This window comes from Oncorhynchus masou, chromosome 33, assembly GCF_036934945.1.
Source record: "Oncorhynchus masou masou isolate Uvic2021 chromosome 33, UVic_Omas_1.1, whole genome shotgun sequence".
Lineage (NCBI taxonomy): Eukaryota > Metazoa > Chordata > Actinopteri > Salmoniformes > Salmonidae > Oncorhynchus > Oncorhynchus masou.
Genome location: NC_088244.1, coordinates 45510979 through 45528700, shown reverse-complemented (window position 1 = coordinate 45528700; position 17722 = coordinate 45510979). Strand labels below are relative to the sequence as shown.

General features: G+C 42.8%; 1 protein-coding gene across 1 annotated transcript in view; it reads right to left on the bottom strand.

The window, feature by feature from the left end:
* LOC135527612 (chemokine-like protein TAFA-5) overlaps positions 1–17722 on the bottom strand; it is a 61586-nt gene that overhangs the window by 36073 nt on the left and 7791 nt on the right. Inside the window, exon 2 of the mRNA XM_064956104.1 lies at positions 4819–4968. Within this exon, the coding sequence (XP_064812176.1) occupies positions 4819–4968 (150 nt within the window). The remainder of the gene's footprint in view (positions 1–4818; positions 4969–17722) is intronic.

The following is a 17722-nucleotide window of genomic DNA, read 5'->3' as shown; positions in this document are numbered from 1 at the left end:
AAAGGATAACCCCTTGTCAATGTTTTCAATAGTTGGGTTGGCCGTTTGAGCTGGATACTGCTGTCCTGTATAGATCTGTCATTCCATGGGACTTAGCATGGTCGTGCACACACATGCCAGTATGCACACCAGCACGCACACACACAGAACAACGTCTGACTGAACACCAACTGTTTTCCAATATCATATTAGAAATGGAAAAGGGTAAAAAAGGGATTCAGAGACCACATAGACCTAGCTTTAATGACAAAAGCATTCGAAATGTCCTTTAGTTTACTGCTCAATTCCTTCATCTGCTGAAAAAGTCCAGCTATCCAGCCCGACAATTCAATTTCCCTCTGCGAATTGGATTGTCAGCACGACCCATCAGACATAACAAAGCATAGATTGATCAGTCATTCATAAACGTAGATGTGCTTATATTATGTGACAGCCAAATTCAACTGCTGAAGGGCTAACAAAGTGTGCATCAGAGGGACCAACAGAGCGCTATAGCACAGCCTGGCTGGAAGACGGACCGAATCAGCTGGGTCATGTCCAATAGGAAAAAACGCTATTAAACAGAGTGAAACGGGGTGGTGCTACGGTCATTTTATTTTTCCATTTAAAACGTTTTCGAACGTTGTGTCCTACTGAATATCACCTGGGGTAAAGTAGTCACATAGGGAGAGCTGTGACACCTGTCATCATGGCCCCCCACCCAGACTGCATTTAACTGTCATAAATGCCATTATAGAGGCCATTTCTTTAGTAGGTGACATCACAGGTCACCATGTGGGAGAAGTGGGTGCTCAAGATGATATTTCAAGTTTTAATGTCACAGGCACAAGTACAGTGAGGTGGGGGGGTGCAGGAGAAAATGATAGAAAGAGAATCTGAATAACCATCAAATCATGAAGTCCTCTACATTTCCATTTACCTCCACAATTATATTTACAGGCAAAGTTCCCAAACCCACTACGGTAACACAAGTAATGATCAGTTGCATTTGCGCTGTGGTAGGTATTTCCTTTAGACAGCACATCCTTCACTACCACTCTATGCTGTAATTCCATTAAGAGATGTAACTACAAAGTTAATAACTTCCCACAAAGCAGGTGGGGGAAAAGGGTACCTAAGTATGGTTCTCAATCAGAGACAACGATAGACAGCTGTCCCTGATTGAGAACCATACCAGGCCAAGACATAGAAATACAAAACATAGAAAAAAGGACATAGAATGTATTTGTACCGAACTGTCCGTAACAGGGACTTTGGTTCTGTCACGACTCCGACTGAAGGTGGCTCCCCTTCCCATTCGGGTAAGGCTGTCTTCCATTCATCCATCGCCCTCCCTGATTCTCACCAGATTATTAGCGTTGCAGAGGTCCAGTTTGGTGAAGAATTGGGCCCCATAGGCCAACTCCAAGGTGGTGGAAATCAGAAATCAGGGGTAACGATTCTTAATCATAATCCTGTTCAGCCCTCTGGAATCGATGCAGGAACGCAGAACTCCATTTTCCTTTCCCACGAATAAGAAGCCTGTTGCACTTGGGGATGTAGATGATCAAATGAAACCTGCCTCCAGCGACTCCCGGAAGTAATTGTCCATGACTGTTGCTTCAGGGGTCGAGAGGGAGTACAGACGGCCCCGGGGAGGGGTAGAGCCGGATAGGAGTATTATAGCGCAGTCATATGGATGAGGAGGGATGGTGGTGGATTGCCTCTTACTGAAGGCCACCCAGAGGTCGAAGTCCTCGGGAGGGAGAGAGGAAAAGTCTTGGTCTTCAATTGATCCCGGGGAACACAATGAGGCTCTTGGTGGGGGTCTTAGGCATCTAGTAGGTGTCCCATTGACCAGGAGAATAGTGGGTTATGTAGCACTAGCCAGGGGTACCCTAGGATAAGGGGGTTCTCGGGAGCAGTAATCAACAGAAAACTAAGAGTCTTACAGTGGTTCACCCTAAACTGCGGTGGAATGGGCTTGATATTCCACCTGGACGGAGCCGATGGGGCATCCACCGAGGTCTTGAATCTACAGAGGGATGGGTGATTTCACGCAGGGGATTTGTAATTATCTGGCGAAGTCTTGGTCATTGAAATTATCCACGTCCCCGGAGTCCACGAAGGTTCGAATGTGGTGCTGACGGTTGTCCCAATGGAGGGTTGTGGGTAGTGTTGGACGGTGAATGGGTAGCTGGGGTCTAACTGCACAGCTTGTCCTGGTGAGCCCCGGCATTTCCCGTCAACTCTGGGCATGTAGAACGGAGATGGCCAAGACCTTCGCATTAGAGGCAGCAGCCGCCGCGCATGCACCTGTCACGTTCCTGTGGGCTCAGACTTGTGCGTCCCAGCTGCCTGGGCTCCTAATTGTTGGGCTGGGGTGCTCCGGGAACCAGAGTGTTTGGTGTCAAAAAGGCGCTGTCTCACACGTTCTCGGATGCAGTTGTCAATCCTGATGTTCAGCATTATCAGGGAGTCGAGGTCCTCTCCCACTTCCAGAGCGGCCAGGTCATCCTTGATGGAGTTAGACAGTCCCTGGTGCCTAAGTATTCCACCCACTCTCTGCGGCGAGGGTGAAGAACTCAATGACGAAGTGAGCCACTTGTCTGGACCCTTGGCGGAGGTTGAACAGTCTGCTTGCCGCTGCTCTTCCGCCGACTGAGTGGTTGAAGAATCGTCTTTGCTCAGCAGTGAAGGCTAATATGGAACTGTAGGATGGTGGCTGCTATTCCCACATCGCCGTTGCCCACGCAAGGGCCTTGCCCGAGAGTAGAGTGATGATGTAGGAGATCATGGCTGGATCGGTGTGGAACGAGGAGACGGTAGCTTGAACACCAGAGAGCGCTGAGTGAGGAAACCCCTTGCATCCTCCCGGCTGGCCGCCATAGCACTCGGGGGCTGGGATATTGGGTTCCCAGTGCAGGTTCTCCGGAGGAACTACGGCAAAGCTTTTAGCACTGGGCAATGAGACTTGAGCATTGACTCCTCCTGGGTTGGGCTAGGTAATCTGTAAGAGGGAATCTGTAAGTGCCCGAAGGGTCTCCGATATCTGGGAGAGTTGTTCTTGCTGCCGCCCCAGCGGTGTTCCTTGGTGGGTTTTAGCATTCTGGACCTGGGTGATCTCTGCTGGGACCATGTTGAGGCAGAAGCTTACTGTGATGTGGTGAGGTTGGACCCAGGAGTAGAGGAGAGACCAGATGAGGAATCAGTGGTTAAAGATGAACATAATACTTTACTGAGAAACGGTAGTTGCAGGATCACAGTACACTTGAAAAACAACAAACACTAAGTCTCAAAAACTCACTCAGGAAAAAACCACACACGATAAACAATTCAAGCTTCTGCAAAGTAGAACAGAAAACGCACCTCTTTTAACAGGGAAATCATAAAGAGTAAATGGGACGTGTCATTCATTTCTCTAGGATGGTCTCTGGTTATGTTTAAGGATAGGGGTTAGGGTAAGGGGTAGGGGGTGAGCTTCCACATTTTTCTAGTATTCCATTCTTATTTGATTATTGAATTGTTTGGTTTGGAGTTTGCAAGAAAGGCATTTCACTGTATTTGTGCATCTGACATTAAAACTTGAAACGATCATTCTGAGCACCCACTTCTCCCACAGTGACCTCTGACATCACCTACTAAGGAAATGGCCACGATATCGGCATTTTCGACAGTTAAATGCAACAAAACATTATTTATAAAAAGCAATCTATTAATGTGGTTTTTGAACTCTATAATTTGTTTTCAAGGATGATAGCTGTTCTTTTACATTTACATTTACATTTAAGTCATTTGGCAGACGCTCTTATCCAGAGCGACTTTTAGTTTATGGTTGACACAGCTTGTTGGCAATTAGCCAATCAGCATTTCCCAAAGAGTTCAAATCACATGAATGCATCCGACTGGTATTTAAGACTTCACAACTGGTAAATCCCCCCCCCCCCTCCCACATTGCTACAAATGCAGCATCAGAGTGGAAACTTGTGAGGCCCAACATAACAATCTGGTCACAACAGACTATGCAAGGAACATTGTGAATGCTGAACATTGGCATTTAATTTTTCATCTGTACTGAAACCGAACCGTGACCCCAAAACCGCAATACGCACCAAAACGTGGGTTTGGTGAATCAAATCAAATCAAATGTATTTATATAGCCCTTCGTACATCAGCTGATATCTCAAAGTGCTGTACAGAAACCCAGCCTAAAACCCCAAACAGCAAGCAATGCAGGTGTAGAAGCACGGTGGCTAGGAAAAACTCCCTAGAAAGGCCAAAACCTAGGAAGAAACCTAGAGAGGAACCAGTCTATGAGGGTGGCCAGTCCTCTTCTGGCTGTGCCGGGTGGAGATTATAACAGAACATGGCCAAGATGTTCAAATGTTCATAAATGACCAGCATGGTCAAATAATAATAATCACAGGCAGAACAGTTGAAACTGGAGCAGCAGCACGGCCAGCACTTTGAACCATTACAACTCTAGCAGCCAATAATAATCAATATCCTTATTCTATAATCATAGTTCTCTCTTAGCTAATTTGCATCGCAGGAGCCAGAGACAGTATGACAAAGACTGTGTGGTACCAGATACGCCAGATATGTCCTGTTGTTTATGTACTGCAGAGCAGTGCGGACTGGGGCAGGGGGGTGGTCAAGTGTGGTTGATCTCCATGTAAGAAGAAGATGACCATGGAGAGATACAGATAGGGTTGAAAAATTACCTACTTTTCCAGAAATCCCAGTTGGTAGATTCCTAGAATCATGAGGGAATAAGCATGAAATCCAAAATCCTCCAATGAGGATTTCTGAAAACTAACCGCAATTGTTGACACTTACCGTCGACGCAGGCTGGCCTGGCCTTCGTGGTGCCAGCGATCTGGCCTCTCCTGCAGGCACAGCGGGCAGTCTGACGGGCAATGTTGCATCTGGGCATGCTGCTGTCTCTGTTGAGCATCACAATCTCACAGGTGCCCACAGCCAACTGGCCTGCAGAGACAACAAAGGAAGAGTCCATTACATGGTCTGTCTTCAATGGCATCCTACACTCCTTATGCAGTGCACTACTTTGGACTATTGAATTGAATAAGATGCCATTTCAGACACTGTCTATGTTACGTTTCAGTCATTCAGCAGAAGCTCTCATCCAGACCTGCATTCAAATAGCATTTGTGTTATTTCAAAATACTTCAGCTGCGCATGATTGAGCTGCCTGGCACAGTGGAATCAATGGAATATTCCCTTGCTCAGATTTTAGGTCATGGGTGCTTCTTTATGTCTTTGCCAGAAATGAAATATTAAGATGAACAAGGTTGCTCCATGAAGGTTAACTTCCAGCTCTACCTCCTGGCTTGAGGCATTATTTCAGCTCATCCCACAATGCAGTTCAAACAGGGGTAGTGGGGGTATGCGGTACCGGTAAAACGTTAATATTATTACTATACCAGAGATGGTTCATTTCGTTCATAAGAGAGCAAAGAGCAGAAGGCTCTGATGAAGGCCAAGAGGCGAAACGTAAGCTTGAATAAAAAAGTCATACTAGCAAGAGCAGGTAAAAAAATAGTCTATGTATATAAACTGTTACCATGCACCTGCAACAAGATAGCTCAGATGTGCGAGTGTCATTTTTAGTTGTTGAAATGTTGAACGTAAAACACACACCAACATAACATGTACAAATATCATGTAAACAAAAAAACACTTTTCAATTGGAAAATAAATCCACTTTGGTTTTAAAAAAGGACTTGACCAAAAATAAATAAATAATAGCTACAAATAAAAAGGAATTACACCACCACAGAAGCTTCGCTATTTACCATCTTCCAAGTTGTTTTGTTGTTTACTTGGCGATATAGCTTTCAAAACTCGCAGCCCCTCTTCCAATGCTTTGGAATGCAGTGTGCTGCATCCTAAACCAGGGACTTCCGGCGCCGACAGAGATGGCCGCCTCGCTTCGCGTTCCTAGGAAACTATGCAGTTTTTTGTTTTTTTTACGTGTTATTTCTTACATTAGTACCCCAGGTCATCTTAGGTTTCATTACATACAGCCGAGAAGAACTACTGTATATAAGATCAGCGTCAACTCACCATCAGTACGACCAAGAATATGTTTTTCGCGACGCGGATCCTGTGTTCTGCCTTACAAATAGGACAACGGAATGGATCGCATGCAGCGACCCCAAAAAACGACTCAGAAAAAGAGGGAAACGTAGCGGTCTTCTGGTCAGACTACGGAGACGGGCACATCGTGCCCCACTTCCTAGCATTCTTCTTGCCAATGTCCAGTCTCTTGACAACAAGGTTGATGAAATCCGAGCAAGGGTAGCATTCCAGAGGGACATCAGAGACTGTAACGTTCTGTGCTTCACGGAAACATGGCTCACTGGAGAGACGCTATCCGAAGCGGTGCAGCCAACGGGTTTCTCCACGTATCGCGCCGACAGAAACAAACACCTTTCTGGTAAGAAGAGGGGTGAGGGTGTATGCTTTATGGCTAACGAGGCATGGTGCGATGAAAGAAACATACAGGAACTCAAATCCTTCTGTTCACCTGATTTAGAATTCCTCACAATCAAATGTAGACTGCATTATCTACCAAGAGAATTCTCTTCGATTATAATCACAGCCGTATATATCCCCCCCCAAGCAGACACATCGATGGCTCTGAACGAACTTTATTTAACTCTTTGCAAACTGGAAATCATTTATCCGGAGGCTGCATTCATCGTTGTTGGGGATTTTAACAAGGCTAATCTGAAAACAAGACTCCCTAAATTTTATCAGCATATCGATTGCGCAACCAGGGGCGGAAAAACCTTGGATCACTGTTACTCTAACTTCCGCGACGCATATAAGGCCCTGCCCCGCCCCCCTTTCGGAAAAGCTGACCACGACTCCATTTTGCTGATACCTGCCTACAGACAAAAGCTAAAAAAAGAAGCTCCCACGCTGAGGTCTGTCCAACGCTGGTCCGACCAAGCTGACTCCACACTCCAAGACTGCTTCCATCACGTGGACTGGGACATGTTTCGTATTGCGTCAAATAACAACATTGACAAATACGCTGATTCGGTGTGCGAGTTCATTAGAACGTGCGTTGAAGATGTCGTTCCCATAGCAACGATTAAAACATTCCCTAACCAGAAACCTTGGATTGATGGCAGCATTCGCGTGAAACTGAAAGCGCGAACCACTGCTTTCAATCAGGGCAAGGTGTCTGGTAACATGACTGAATACAAACAATGCAGCTATTCCCTCCGTAAGGCTATCAAACAAGCTAAGCGTCAGTACAGAGACAAAGTAGCATCCCAATTCAACGACTCAGACACAAGAGGCATGTGGCAGGGTCTACAGTCAATCACGGACTACAGGAAGAAATCCAGCCCAGTCACGGACCAGGATGTCTTGCTCCCAGGCAGACTAAATAACTTTTTTGCCCGCTTTGAGGACAATACAGTGCCACTGACACTGCCTGCAACAGAAAAATGTGGTCTCTCCTTCACTGCAGCCGAGGTGAGTAAAACATTTAAACGTGTTAACCCTCGCAAGGCTGCAGGCCCAGACGGCATCCCCAGCCGCGCCCTCAAAGCATGCGCAGACCAGCTGGCTGGTGTGTTTACGGACATATTCAATCAATCCCTATACCAGTCTGCTGTTCCCACATGCTTCAAGAGGGCCACCATCGTTCCTGTTCCCAAGAAAGCTAAGGTAACTGAGCTAAACGACTACCGGCCCCGTAGAACTCACTTCCGTCATCATGAAGTGCTTTGAGAGACTAGTCAAGGACCATATCACCTCCACCCTACCTGACACCCTAGACCCACTCCAATTTGCTTACCGCTCAAATAGGTCCACAGACGATGCAATCTCAACCACACTGCACACTGCCCTAACCCATCTGGACAAGAGGAATACCTATGTGAGAATGCTGTTCATCGACTACAGCTCGGCATTCAACACCATAGTACCCTCCAAGCTCATCATCAAGCTCGAGACCCTGGGTCTCGACCCCGCCCTGTGCAACTGGGTACTGGACTTCCTGACGGGCCGCCCCCAGGTGGTGAGGGTAGGTAACAACATCTCCTCCCCGCTGATCCTCAACACTGGGGCCCCACAAGGGTGCGTTCTGAGCCCTCTCCTGTACTCCCTGTTCACCCACGACTGCGTGGCCACGCACGCCTCCAACTCAATCATCAAGTTTGCGGACGACACAACAGTGGTAGGCTTGATTACCAACAATGACGAGACGGCCTACAGGGAGGAGGTGAGGGCCCTCGGAGTGTGGTGTCAGGAAAATAACCTCACACTCAACGTCAACAAAACTAAGGAGATGATTGTGGACTTCAGGAAACAGCAGAGGGAACACCCCCCTATCCACATCGATGGAACAGTAGTGGAGAGAGTAGCAAGTTTTAAGTTCCTCGGCATACACATCACAGACAAACTGAATTGGTCCACTCACACAGACAGCATCGTGAAGAAGGCGCAGCAGCGCCTCTTCAACCTCAGGAGGCTGAAGAAATTCGGCTTGTCACCAAAAGCACTCACAAACTTCTACAGATGCACAATCGAGAGCATCCTGGCGGGCTGTATCACCGTCTGGTACGGCAACTGCTCCGCCCACAACCGTAAGGCTCTCCAGAGGGTAGTGAGGTCTGCACAATGCATTATCGGGGGCAAACTACCTGCCCTCCAGGACACCTACCCCACCCGATGTTACAGGAAGGCCTTTAAGATCATCAAGGACATCAACCACCCGAGCCACTGCCTGTTCACCCCGCTATCATCCAGAAGGCGAGGTCAGTACAGGTGCATCAAAGCTGGGACCGAGAGACTGAAAAACAGCTTCTATCTCAAGGCCATCAGACTGTAAAACAGCCACCACTAACATTGAGTGGCTGCTGCCAACACACTGACACTGACTCAACTCCAGCCACTTTAATAATGGGAATTGATGGGAAATGATGTAAATATATCACTAGCCACTTTAAACAATGCTACCTTATATAATGTTACTTACCCTACATTATTCATCTCATATGCATACGTATATACTGTACTCTATATCATCGACTGCATCCTTATGTAATACATGTATCACTAGCCACTTTAACTATGCCACTTTGTTTACATACTCATCTCATATGTATATACTGTACTCGATACCATCTACTGTATCTTGCCTATGCAGCTCTGTAACATCACTCATTCATATATCCTTATGTACATATTCTTTATCCCCTTACACTGTGTATAAGACAGTAGTTTAGGAATTGTTAGTTAAATTACTTGTTGGTTATTACTGCATTGTCGGAACTAGAAGCACAAGCATTTCGCTACACTCGCATTAACATCTGCTAACCATGTGTATGTGACAAATAAAATTTGATTTGATTTGATTTTGATGATTTGATCAGCTGTTGTCAAAGCCGAAATGATTATGACATCTGGGCATTTAAAGTGTTGCATCCCCGGGTAATGGAAGCGGGTTATTTTTAGTTGTTGTAAAGAGGAACTCGACAGTAAAAAGCATTAACATCACGAAGAGGTTTATTTCCAAGATGACAGTAGATAGGTTCCAGGCCGAGTCCATCTGCACCCGCTCAAAGGAAACACAATTGAATACCTGGGCCAACAACCAATGAGGCCTGCCAATAAAACTATGCGCATCCAATCAGATACATATTTCCAATATAACGTACTGAACACGTGCATACCATTTTAACCAGGAGAGCATAATAACTTGCTGCTGATCTCTCAAACACTACATCAAGTAGACTTCATTTTCTAAATGTCACATACTATTAAACTTAATTTTTTGCATACTAAAACGGCTTACTATTTAGGATGCAAGTATGAGTATTCGGACACATAATAGTCTCACACACACCCCCCCTCCACACACTGACACATCCAGCAAGTCCCCCACTCCTGGAGGTTACGGCTGTGCCATTTGATATCAATGTTCTCCCCATGATTCAACAGCAACCAGATGAATGGGACCACATGTGATAAGCTTAGAGGAGAGAGGGAGGAGGGAGAGAGAGATGGAGGGAGAGAGAGATGGAGGGAGACAGTGCGGAGTATTACAGGCTTCTTAATGTGCCCTAAGCCACTGCAGCCCATTCCATCACGAGGAGCAGGAGTTAATTCATATGACAGGGGGTTTCAGTCACTCGGTGGCACGGAGAAGCTTGGTCTCGCCTCTATTTCAGATTACGAAATGCACTTACGGAGGGCCACAGAGTGAGGGATGGCAGGGGGGTCGCCCACGCTCTGGTTTCCATCACAGATGACATCTACAGGCGCTGGCACCCGCTACCGAGTAGAGTGACTAGCTCTTCCCGGGAAAATGACCTTATCACTGAGTCACACACAAACAAACGTACCCACTTACAGAGATGCATGGATACATATACACACACACACACACATGCACACACACACAAACCTCAAAGCAAATTCACAGCGCAGTATGATTTCAAATGTGCAATATTTTTGTGTAAACTTATTGTATGACTTAAGTTTCAATAATTCAATATTTTCTCAATACTGTATACTCCAAGCAAAAGGTATGGGATCAAAAACATGTTTTAACTATGGCTTAAATTTGGATATTTTTATGAATGCATATATTTTAGTTTTGACCTGGCTGGCTGCAACTCAAACTAGCACTATGTAACTTAATCTGCATGTGTGACTTAGTCTCATTCCTATGTTGAAATCATGGGACTCAGCAATGTAGTTGCAGTGATGTTATTTGAGTGAGGCTATTGAAACCACACACCCACAACCAGAAGCATTTTCTGAGTTGATGAAAATGTGATGTTATGGAAGACAATCGAAACCACACACCCACAACCAGAAGCATTTTTCTGAGCTGATGAATACAGTAACTTGGACAATATACAGTGCCTTTCAAAAGTATTTAGAACCTTCTATGTTGTTTCTTGTTAATAAATACAAAATTCATAACTAAAATAAAGTAATTGAGTAATTATTCAGCACCTTTTTTAGGCAAGCCTAAATTAGTTCATGAGTAATATGTGACTTAACAAATCACATAATAAATTACATGGACACACTCTGTCCCCATACATACAACATCTGTAAGATACCTCAGTTAAGCATTGCATTTCAAGCACAGATTCAACTACAAACCTTTCCAAAAGCCTGATAAAGAAGGGAAGCACACATGAAGAAAATAACCTATATAATACTATAGAAGTATTACTATATTTAGATACTCTATTATTCACTGCAGTGGTTGTGCAGAACAAATATGTAACGGCGTTCTTCTTTTGTTGAAAGAGAGTCGGACCGAAATGCAGCGTGTAGGTTACTCATGTTTATTAGAAAGACAAACGAACGAACTATACACGAATAACTAATAAATACAAAAACAACAAACAGAACGTGAAACCTATTACAGCCTGACTGGTGCACACTACACAGAGACAGGAACAATCACCCACGAAATACAAGGCGAAAACCAGGCTACCTAAATACGGTTCCCAATCAGCGACAACGAGAATCACCTGACTCTGATTGAGAACCGCCTCAGGCAGCCAATCTATTTAACACACACACACCCCTAATCAACTACAATCCCAAACACTACAAACCCCAATACGAAAATACAATACATAATAACCCCATGTCACACCCTGGTCTGACTAACTAACAAACTAAAACACAAAATACTAAGACCAAGGCGGGACAAAATATAAACACTACCGGTCAAAAGATTTAAGGGTTTTTCTTTATTTTTACTATTTTCTACATTGTAGAATAATAGTGAAAACATCAAAACTATGAAATAACACATATGGAATCATGTAGCAAACAAAAAAGTGTTAAATAAACCAAAATATATTTCATATTTTAGATTCATCAAATAGCCACCCTTTGCCTTGATGACAGCTTTGCAGGTGAAGCTCATTGGGAGAATGCCAAGAGTGTGCAAAGCTGTCCTCAAGGCAAAGGGTGGTTATTTGAAGAATCTCAAATATAAAATATATTTTGGTTTATTTAACACTTTTTTAGTTTCTACATGATTACATATGTGTTATGTAGAAAAGAGTCAAAATAAAGAAAATCTTTGAGTAGGTTGTTCTAAAACGTTTGACCGGTACTGTAGTGAATACTGTAGTATTTACTGTTGTATTTTTGTGGATATGACTGTATTAGTTGCCAGACATTACTGCAGTATACGGTAGTGTTTACCGTAGTGTTTTTTTGGACATTACTTGGAAAATATTTTAATATTTACCAGGTGTGAAAGTAAGATGGTAAGGTACAGTATGGTGTCCCGGCAAAATAAATAGTGGGGGTAAGCTGTACCGGTAAAACACGAGCCTATTACAACAATCAAAACAAAATATCAAGAAAAGTGTAGGCTATTACACCATTATGTATCATTCCCACAGGTCAGAGGCATGAAAACTGAGCAAATTAACTTGAAAACAGGTTGTATAGTCTACGTTCCAAAATGCGATGTGGTTCGAGGAGAACACAGAAATTTTGCCAAGGCAGAGATGAGTGATCGACACCGAGACTCACACAGACAGCAGTGAACACATACAGTGGCAAGAAAAAGTATGTGAACCCTTTGGAATTACCTGAATTTCTTCATAAATTGGTCATGAAATTTGATCTGATCTTCATCTAAGTCACAACAATAGACAAACACAGTGTGCTTATTAAACTAATAACACACAAACAAGAATATGTCTTCATGTCTTTATTGAACACTGTGTAAACATTCACAATGCAAGGTGGGAAAAGTATGTGAACCCTTGGATTTAGTAACTGGTTGACCCTCCTTTGGCAGCAATAACCTCAACCAAACATGTTCTGTAGTTGCAGATCAGACCTGTACAACGGCTCGGAGGAATTTTGGACCATTCCTCCTTACAAAACTGTTTCAGTTCAAAAATATTTTTAGGATGTCTGGTGTGAACTGCTCTCGAGTTAGCCTTACATTGTCCTGCAAAATGTCTTGATAAACTTGGGAATTCATTTTTCCGTCGATGATAGCAAGCTGTCCAGGCCCTGAGGCAGCAAAGCAGCTTCAAACCATGATGCTCCCGCCACCATACTTTACAGTTGGGATGAGGTTTTGATGTTGGTGTGCTGTGCCTTTTTATCCTACACACATAGTGTTGTGTGTTCATTCCAAACAAGTCAACTTTAATTTAATCTGTCCACAGAATATTTTGCCAGAAGCGCTGAGGAACATCCAGGTGCTCTTTTGCGAACTTCAGATGTGCAACAATGTTGTTGTTTTTTGGACAGCTGTGGCTTCTTCCGTGGTGTCCTCGCATGAACACCATTCTTATTTAGTGTTTTTATCATATCATAGACTCATCAGCAGAGATGTTAGCATGTTCCAATAGATTTCTGTAAGTCTTTAGCTGACACTCTAGGATTCTTCTTAACCTTATTGAGCATTCTGCGCTGTGCTCTTGCAGTCATCTTTGCAGGACGGCCACTCCTAGGGAGAGTAGCAACAGCGTTGAACTTTCTCCATTTATAGACGATTTGTCTTTCCATGGACCGATGAACATCAACGCTTTTAGAAATACTTTTTCTTAACCCTTTTCAGCTTTATACAAGTCAACAATTCTTAATCTTAGGTCTTCTGAGATCTCTTTTGTTCGAGGCGTGGTTCAGATCAGGCAATGCTTGTGTTTAGAAAACTCAAATCTTGTCTCATTGATTGGACTCCAGGTAAGCTGACTCCTGACTCCAATTAGATTTTGGAGAAGTTATTAGCCTAGGGGTTCACATACTTTTCCCAACCTACACTGTGAATGTTTAAATTATGTATTCAATATAGACAAGAAAAATACAATAATTGTGTGTTATTAGTGTAAGCACACTATGTTTGTCTGTTGTGACTTGAAGATCAGATCAAATTTGATGACCAATTTATGCAGAAATCCAGGTATTGCAAAGGGCTTTTTTTTTTTTTCTTGCCATTGTACATTCTGCCCTAATGACAATTGCCAAACATCATTGCACCTTTTGGTGTTTTGTGTAACAGATATCTCTTTCCATTCATCACTGTTTGGAGGCTGGTGGATGTGAGTGGATGAACGTGTGTGGGTAGGTTAGTAAAGGAGCCCTTTGAAGTGATTTTCTGACAATCAGATCTAAAACATCATGACTCGTGTTTATACCACAATAAAAGGTAATACATTTTAAAAGTAAAATGGCAAATCTTTACAACTATGCCCATAGAGATGCTATTGAACTAATACGGATTCTACATTAAATTCTAGGAGTAGGCCAATAAAATGTTTTGGTGCACAATACATTACATTTACTTTCACCGTTGGTATTTAGTAATAGTTTTTTTTTATAAACTTTTTTCAAAGTATTATTATAATTTTGTACTGAATACATTTTATGAATGACTGACATTTTGTTTTCGTGTCAAATCACCATTTGGCAACCCATCCCTTATGGGATTAATTGACACAAACAAACATTACAGTTCACTATGGTAATTAATGATCATTCTTCTTCTGGCTTTCTCTGCATTGCACATCACATAGAGTGAAAAAAACAATCAATAGTAAATAATGTTATCCAAACGATAATTACATCCCTAGAGCAGTAAAATAACATACATACATACACACTGTATACATACGCACTGTATACATACATACTGTATATATACACACACACTAACGTTCAAAAGTTTGGATTACATCCCTAGAGCAATAAAATAATGTACTTACATATATACATACACACTACATATATACACACTGTATACATCCACACCGCATATATACACATACACTAACGTTCAAAAGTTTGGGGTGACTTAGAAATGTCCTTGTTTTTTTGTCAATTAAAATAACATCAAATTGATCCGAATTACAATGTTAATGTTTTAAATGACTATTGTAGCTGGAAACGGCTGATTTTTAATGGAATTAAAAGGCATATAGAGACCCATTATCAGCAACCATCACTCCTGTGTTCCAATGGCACGCTGTGTTAGCTAATCCAAGTTTATCATTTTAAAAGGCTAATTGATCATTAGAAAACCATTTTGCAATTATGTTAGCACAGGTGAAAACTGTTGTGCTGATTAAAGGAGCGATAAAACGTGCCTTCTTTCGACTAGCTGAGTATCTAGAGCATCAGCATTTGTGCGTTTGATTACAGGCTCAAAATGGCCAGAAACAAAGGACTTTCTTCTGAAACTCATCAGCCTATTCTTGTTCTGAGAAATGAAGGCTATTCCATGGGAGAAATTGCCAAGAAACTGAAGATCTGGTACAACGCTGTGTACTACTCCCTTCACAGAACAGCACAACTTGGCTCTAACCAGAATAGAAAGAGGAGTGAGAGGCCCCGGTGCACAACTGAGCAAGAGGACAAGTACATTTGCTGCCTAGAAGGCCAGCATCCTGGAGTGGCCTCTTCACTGTTGCTGTTGAAACTGGTGTTTTAGTACTATTTAATGAAGCTGCCAGTTGAGGGCTGGTGAGTCGTCTGTTTCTCAAACTAGACACTCAAATGTACTTGTCCTCTTGCTCAGTTGTGCACCGGGGCCTCCTACTCTTTCTATTCTGGTTAGAGCCCGTTTGCGCTGTGCAAGAGCCACATAATGCTAGGGTATATCTGGTGTGCTTTCTGGAATAAGCGCAAGTGTATATCATGGTAGAAAGGTCAATAGAGGATCAAATGTGTTTCATTCTCTATTTCTTTGAAAAACTTTACTAGCTATTCTGGCAGTTGGCATATCCAACAGTCTATTCCAAAGTCTGCCATACACGCATTCCACCTCACCTCACAGGGTTCCCAGCCCGTGTCCCCAGTTATTGCAAGAATAGGTGCAAACTTGTGGACACCTAAAGAGTAACGTACTGCCCTGTTATGAACATGATTGTTTTTAAAATACGGTACCTCTTAGCACCCCACACTCATGCTGAATAGTCCAGAACAGGACACGCATGTCTGATACAGTTTGGAGTGCGTAGCATAACCTATATCTTTGAGTGTTTCAGTTTGTCCTAAGAGCTCTACTTGCTGAGTTGGGAATTGTTTGGGCTTTCTCATCGAGGAAACCTACTGGACAAATACCAAAAGCACAAATTGTCCTTTAAGTAGTTGGGACTGGGATCTGAACTGCTATGTTCAACACTACTGCAATTTTCTACAACATGAACACAAATATATGGCCTATACTTGGTATTGTAACGGCGTTCTTCTTTTGTTGAAAGAGAGTCGGACCGAAATGCAGCGTGTAGGTTACTCATGTTTAATAGTGAAACAAACAAAACGAAATATACATGAATGACAAATAAATACAAAACAACAAACGGAACGTGAAACCTATTACAGCCTGACTGGTGAAACTAACACAGAGACAGGAACAATCACCCACGAAATGCAAAGCGAAAACCAGGCTACCTAAATACGGTTCCCAATCAGAGACAACGAGAATCACCTGACTCTGATTGAGAACCGCCTCAGGCAGCCAAACCTATTAAACACACACACCCCTAATCAGCTACAATCCCAAATACTAAAAACCCCAATACGAAACTACAATACATAATAAACCCATGTCACACCCTGGTCTGACTACTAATAAACTAAAACACAAAATACTAAGACCAAGGCGTGACAGGTATGTAGGTTTCTCACTCATGGGTAGCAAAAATTGGGATATTGGGGAGTCACTGGATTTATTTTTGGGTGATTTGTGAATGAAAATAAAAGTATGTTCTCATAGCCTACAGGTAAATTCATTTGAAGTCAATCACTTTTTGACAGCATCCCTTTTGTTTTAAACAAAACTTTCCATACGTGTTTACCCATAGAAGAAGTGGTCAGCAAGTTACTTTTTGGACCTGAATGCCAGAATATTAAGGTGATAAAGGTGGTCAAAGTTGACCATTTGCATACCCCACACTACCATGAGACATCCATGTCTTCATCACTGGAAAGTAAAACGGTTTAAATAAAATATCCCAGAAATGTTCCATTTGCACAAAAAGGTTATTTCTCTCAAATGTTATGAATACATTTGTTTACATCCCAGTTAGTGAGCATTTCTCCTTTGCCAAGATAATCTATCTACCTGACATGCATATCAAGAAGCTGATTAAATAGCATGATAATTACACAGATGCACCTTGTGCGGGAGACAATAAAATGTCACACAACACAATGCCACAGATATCTCAAGTGTTGAGGGAGAGTGCAATTGGCATGCTGACTGCAGGAATGTCCACCAGAGTGGTTGCCAGAGAATTAAATGTTAATTTCTCTACCTTATGCCACCTCCAACGTAATTTAGAGAATTTGGCAGTAGGTCTAACCGGCCTCACAACCGCAGACCATGTGTATGGCGTTGTGTGGTCGAGCGGCTTGCTGATGTAAACATTGTGAACAGAATTCCCCATGGTGGTGGTGGGGTTATGGTATGGGCAGTTATAAAAAGAAATGCGTAGGCTTTGATTTTTTTGTTTTTTTGTATTTTGCCACCATCGGTTGAGACACAACATGTTGTTGAATGCAGTGTGTGTCATTTCAATCATAGAAATATAATTCATAGAATGGACCTATCCCTGCAATTTAGCTGGTGCACCATTGAAATTGCCATCAGTCCATCCATTGGTCAATGTCAACTTAAATGTTAATGTCTATCTATTATCTATATTTCTGGGATTTCAACAGGTTTCCTATAGAGGATTGACAGTTTATTTTAAAA